The sequence below is a fragment of the Herpailurus yagouaroundi genome, unplaced genomic scaffold (genome assembly GCF_014898765.1).
Source record: "Herpailurus yagouaroundi ecotype Mexico unplaced genomic scaffold, PumYag 67793, whole genome shotgun sequence".
NCBI classification, from domain to species: Eukaryota; Metazoa; Chordata; class Mammalia; order Carnivora; family Felidae; genus Herpailurus; species Herpailurus yagouaroundi.
The window spans coordinates 2,401,213-2,407,233 of NW_024420586.1; the positions used below are offsets into that span (position 1 = coordinate 2,401,213).

Consider the following 6,021-nt stretch of genomic DNA (forward strand, 5'->3'; position numbering starts at 1 on the left):
GCGGACCCTCGAGTGTGCAGCGCTAGTCGCAGTCGGGGAAGCTTTTCCGTCGCTTGCAAAGGTTCGCCGGGTCATGGTGCCAGCCTGACTGAGAAAAGGACGCTCCCGGGAGACGAATGAGGAACCACCTCCTCCTGCTGTTCAAGTACAGGGGCCTGGTCCGCAAAGGGAAGAAAAGCAAAAGACGAAAATGGCTAAATTCGTGATCCGCCCGGCCACCGCTGCCGACTGCAGTGACATCCTGCGGCTAATCAAGGTAGCGGGAGGCCCGGGCCCCTCCTGGGGCGAGGGGCGGGAGGTGGGGAGCGGCTCAGGCAGGTCCCCCTTTGTCCGCCAGCCACTTCCAGCCTTGGCCCGGCCGCTCCGGGCAGGATTCTGGGAGTGAATCTCCACCCCGCCCCGCCCACCCTGTTCCCTCTGAGCTGGTTAGGCCGGGGCCTCACTTAAAGTTTTCTTCTTCTCTTCTCCCTTTCTCCTATGTGTATCGCCCCAGGAACTGGCCAAATACGAATATATGGAAGAGCAAGTAATGTTAACTGAAAAAGGTAACGCAACTGTGGCAGGGCGGGGGAAGGGCGTCCGGTGCTTGTGATCTTCACCAAGGCCATCACTGTCTGTCCCTGCTCCCCCTTCTTGCAGATCTACTAGAGGATGGTTTCGGAGAGCACCCTTTCTACCACTGCCTGGTTGCAGAAGTGCCCAAGGAGCACCGGTCTCCGGAAGGTAACCACCCTTCCCTTCCAGAAGCCAAACACCGAGTGTTGTGTAAAAACATAGTGTCTGTTGTGTAGAACCACTGACAACACAGGCCAAAGATACTTACTGAGCAATTGGCCAGAAATAATAGCGAGTGTCCGAACTACTGAGAAAAAAAAGTAGATGTGCTGCACATAATAGGGCAGGTTGGAAGAGCTGTTTAAGTATCAGTGCTGTGGAGACCCTGAAGAGTTTGAGCTGTTTAAGTAAGTATCAGAGTGCTGTGGAGACCCGGAAGAGTTAGGTATAATGTCGTTTGTTGTAATTCAGTTTCATAAATGGTTCTTGTTTGACCCTAACGTAACCTTTTTTTGTAATTGTGTTAAATCACATTTTTTTCTTTAATTTGTCCCAATCTTCAGGTTACAGTCTCTAGCTTCGCCATGTACATGGCCCTTCCGTGTACATGGATGGGCGGGGAGGTAACTAAAAGATCCTTTACACAATAAAGTAGATGATCATGATAAATGAGGTAAGGTCCTATTATCACACACTTAAAACACGGTAGATCAGAAACTCCAGTGTACTCGCTTCCTGTGTTTGCTCAGGACTATAAAACGGCTAGAAAGTTTAATTTGAAACCTTTGCCTCCATTTGAAATTACAGACACCCTATAAGAGGGAGTCAGATTGTTTTGTTTTGTTTTGTTTTGTTTTGTTTTGTTTTTTTTGCTGGTCCCTGTTGACTGGTCAGAAGACAGAGCTAAAAAGGGAAGTTGTTTGGGTGGGTGCTTCGTTTTTTTTCTGAAGTCTCTTCCCCAAGCTAGAAGAAACGAACGGAAAACATACGGGATGAGGTACTTTTCAGAGGTATGTGGATGTTACATAATACCTGTTTCTGGGTACCTCTGCTGCTTCTGGCTTAAAACTGGGGAGAGCAAATTGAAGATGTGCGAATTGGAAGGCAAGTTCTGAAATTAAACGTTACGCTTTTGGCCTGATGTCCTGACCTTAAGGAAGCAGAGTTTCTAAACTACAAATATTTATTATTCTGAACTGCCGTGTAAACCTGACTTATTCCCAAGTCAACATACCAATATATTGATAGGATGTGAATAATGTGTGTGTTTAGTTTTGAGACTATAGCAGTGTTGCTCTGGCAAGTAATGAAAGCATTCTCACTTCCTGAGTGTGAGATCCAGCAGATTGCAGAGTGGCCAGTCCACGATTTTAGCCTCGCTTCAGCTAGCTCTAATGTGTGCTTTTTGCAAATACATGTTCTCAGAACAGTGAGATCATCCAACAGTGGCCTGGACTGCACTAGCATAAAAATCAGGAAACAGTCCAGTTCAGTGGCTACTTCTTTCTATAATACATGCATGTATATTTTTAAAAACCTATGATAGGCTTCTGATTTTGCAGCTACAGCTTTTATGGGTTGCTTTTTGTCCACATCTCATGTGATCCTCTTATTACAGGACACAGTGTTGTTGGTTTCGCCATGTACTACTTTACCTACGACCCGTGGATTGGCAAACTGTTGTATCTTGAGGACTTCTTCGTAATGAGTGACTATAGAGGTATGGCTCGGTTAAGAGGGGGGCGCTCTAAAGAGAAATCAGGGAGGGCTTCAAGTCCTAAAGATGACTTTGTAAACGGTACTTCTCTTTCTTTTAGGCTTTGGCATAGGATCAGAAATTCTGAAGAACCTAAGCCAGGTATGTGTTGGTTTTGGTTTCTGAATCCATAAGGGTTACTGAATTATTTTAAGGACTGATTCCGATTCAGGTCTTGGCAAGGAGGTGAAATGTCACTGAGTTTGTTTTGCTGTCTCTTATAACAGGTTGCCATGAAATGTCGCTGCAGCAGCATGCACTTCTTGGTAGCCGAATGGAATGAACCATCTATCAACTTCTACAAAAGAAGAGGTGCTTCTGATCTGTCCAGCGAAGAGGGATGGAGACTCTTCAAGATCGACAAGGAGTATTTGCTAAAGATGGCAGCAGAGGAGTGAGGAGTGCTGGTGCAGAAAAATGACAGCTTCCATTCTATTTTAGATTAAATTCTCAACTGATCTTGCTTTCTGTCCTGTTTGTAGTCGAATAATAGAATGAACACCCATTCCAAAGCTTTATTACCAGTGGCGTTGTTGCATGTTTGAAATGCGGTCTGTTTAAGATGGCAGTCTTGTATGCAGTTTGGAGTCAGATTTCTCCTTGAACATCTTTTGATAAACAGCAAGGTGGTGTGATCTTAATGTATATGAAAAAAACTTCATTCTTGTGAGTCATTTAAATGTGTACAATGTACACACTGGTACTTAGAGTTTCTGTTTTGATTCTTTTATAATAAACTACCCTTTGATTTAATCGGTATAAGCATTTTTACGAATCTTTCTCTTGACGTTTTTCTTGCTGTTGAATGCAAAATAAAAATGGCCAAGAAACCTAACTTTACAGTTGTTTAAACACAGTTTTTAACCCAATTTAAAATGGTCACAAGCTGTTCTCACAGTCTGGAAGGAAGCCAGTTGAATTTCATGGTTTTATAGGCAGCAGCATGTAAAATGACTTTACACTGGTAACACTACACTTGACCTGACCGATTTTTCAAGAGCTGAGAAACCAGGTTAGAAAGCGAGCCCACAACAAGCAAGCCCTTTTGTTACCCAAATAAAAGGTGGAGATGGGACTGGGAGCGTACGGGGACACGTGCACATTGCCCGCAGCAACCTCCTCCCACACAAAATGCTACTCTGACGGGAAAAGGGATCACTTTGCTAATCAGGAGGGAACCAACAATTTTACAGGGACTGCAAACAAAAAGGCTGGAGGTGGATGCAGGTACCAACCAGGGAAATTATCTGGAGGGCCAGTCTATGATACTGTGGGAACAAAGGGCTTTTTTGTGGACAATTTGCTGAAAACCACAGGTGGTGGTTGGGGGGGGGGAGTGGTAAACAAAAGCTTTCTCCAGGAATGAAAATGAAACTACTAAACCATGAGGAAGAGACAGTCTTAGATAAATATTACCCCCTTTTACTACTCACTACATGGAACTAAACTAAACCCAGCAAGTCCCCTAATAATGGAGATGGTAGTTGATAAGAACCACTGTGCTGATTTCCAAGATGAACTGTTTTCCAAGTCCTCAGATAACCTGAAAAACAATGCTCTGTATCTTCTTTCTGGGTGCTCCAGGAAAGAAATCCCGGGCTCCTCAGTCAAAGGGGGGTTTTGCCCTGCACCCCGTTTTAAGTCTGTTCTGACTTCTAAATTAAAAGGCAGCCATATAAACAATGGGATCCTGCACTATACCGAACACAGGAGAGCTCCGGGATTTACTGGTGGCGCAGACAGCTTGCTATGAGAGCAAGTTTACAGAGTCCACTCTCAGCCAGGGTCCTGTTAAGGATGCTAACTGGCAGAGAGAAGCTCGCAAGCATAAAAAGGGTTAACTAAACACAAAGAGCCTTGTGGGAAAAGAAGACATTTTGAAAAGTGTTTTGGAAAGTAGGCCTCTTTGAGGAAAACAACTACATGCTGACTGTGGTTAAATATGTGAATAAATTAGATTAACCCAGCGAGTTACAATATAACTCTTTGTTTTCTCCTTCTTCTTAGAGTTTAGCCCTAAAAATACAGCGCTGTCACCCGAAAGCTTTGATGAAGGTTGTGTCCACTCTAAAGAAGTCCCTTAAGTTTACAATTTAGAAGCTGAGGGGCACCTGGGTGGCTCAGTTGGTTGAGTGTCATGATCTCCATGGCTCCTGGGCTCAAGCACCTTACCAGGCTCTGCACGGACAGCACAGAGCCTGCTTGGGATTCTCTCTCTGTCTCCCTCTGTCCCTCTACCCCCCACTCACGCTCCCTCTCTCTCTCGCTAAAATAAAACTAAAGAAAAATTAAAAGCTGAAACACCACAGCATCAGCCCACTGAATGTTTAACTCGATTACAAAGGCACCTCTTTAAAAACTAAACTTTAAAACCAATCTGTAAAATTTGAAATCACCAGGCAGGTAAGAAAACATGTTCTGGGAAATTTTATTAAAGGAAATAATAAACAATGATAAACCTGGAAAATGGGGAGAAAGACAGCTTTCTGTAAAGATAACTTTAAAATTACTATTTTACTAAAACACTCTGCCTGACATAATCCCTTGAGGAGAATAGTATTTCGGACTAAGGACTTGCCAATTACTATATTACATAGGATATTTCAGGGTTTTTCTGTGTGGTTGGTTTTTTTTTTTAAAAAAAAAACAACTGCTAAGGGGGCGCCTGGGTGGCTCAGTCGGTTGAGCGAACAACTCATGATCTCGCGGTCCGTGAGTTCGAGCCCCGCGTCAGGATCTGTGCTGACAGCTCAGAGCCTGGAGCCTGTTTCAGATTCTGTGCCTCCCTCTCTCTGACCCTCCCCCGTTCATGCTCTGTCTCTCTCTGTCTCAAAAATAAATAAACGTTAAAAAAAATTAAAAAAAAAACTGCTATGCGCTAAGGTGTATTACATTCCTTAAAAACGTATAAAATCAAAATTTCTGATACGATTAAAAGCGGAAGTAGCTGGGTTTGTCCGTGTATAGGCTTATGACATCCTGCTACTGACCCAAGTAGAGTAGAGCCATGGTCCGTCATTATCCAAACCACAGCCCAAGATCATCAGCTGCCTAGCTTCCAGGGAATAGCCTTTCTAGGGAAAGGAAGTAGTCCTTTCCACAAAAAGGCAGAAGCAACAATTCAGAAGAGGCCGAATGACTCATTAATGCCTTATGCCCACTCTACCCCATCCTGTGAGTCTCCTTTCCACTGGGTCTCCAGCGAGGCCTAGAATGGATGACACCACTGTTCTTGGAGGCAAGCGAACGCTCAGCAGCAACCAATGGGGCTGGCCCAGCTCTGAGAAAGCAGCCACCGTCTCCCGCTGGGAGCAGCGGCTTTCTCCCTGACTACGGCAGCCTTAGCCTCCCATTCAGAGTCTGCAGGTGGCCCTGTCTGCTCCTAGAGTTGTTTGCTCGACTGGCTGCATCTTCGTTTTCTTGTTTTATCATCTCTTCCTGGGCATTGTCACCTCTGGGTGACCCTGTGCATTATTCTCATCCCTTTTCCGTGTACTGCCCATCTAGGCTTCACGCCAATCAGCTGTTACCCAGCTCACACTGACAGTCCCACACCCTTAGTGAACATCCCATCCGTCCTCACTGCGTTTGTTGCCCCACCTAACGCCACCAAATGCCCTTCCTCATAATGTTCGCCCAGCACCCCATTCTCCCATCCCCTCTTTCTTGTGGCTTGCACCTGCCCAAGAAATGTTTTAGTAGTTTCCAGA

At 44.9% G+C, this 6,021-nt stretch overlaps 1 protein-coding gene across 1 annotated transcript; it reads left to right on the forward strand.

Moving 5' to 3' along the window:
* On the forward strand, positions 1-3,146 carry SAT1 (spermidine/spermine N1-acetyltransferase 1). The gene is made up of 6 exons (XM_040468701.1): positions 1-256; positions 494-545; positions 640-723; positions 2,174-2,275; positions 2,373-2,413; positions 2,539-3,146. The coding sequence occupies exons 1-6, from the start codon at positions 191-193 to the stop codon at positions 2,707-2,709; spliced, it is 516 nt and encodes a 171-aa protein (XP_040324635.1). The 5' UTR covers positions 1-190; the 3' UTR covers positions 2,710-3,146.
* Positions 3,147-6,021: the final 2,875 nt, after the last annotated feature.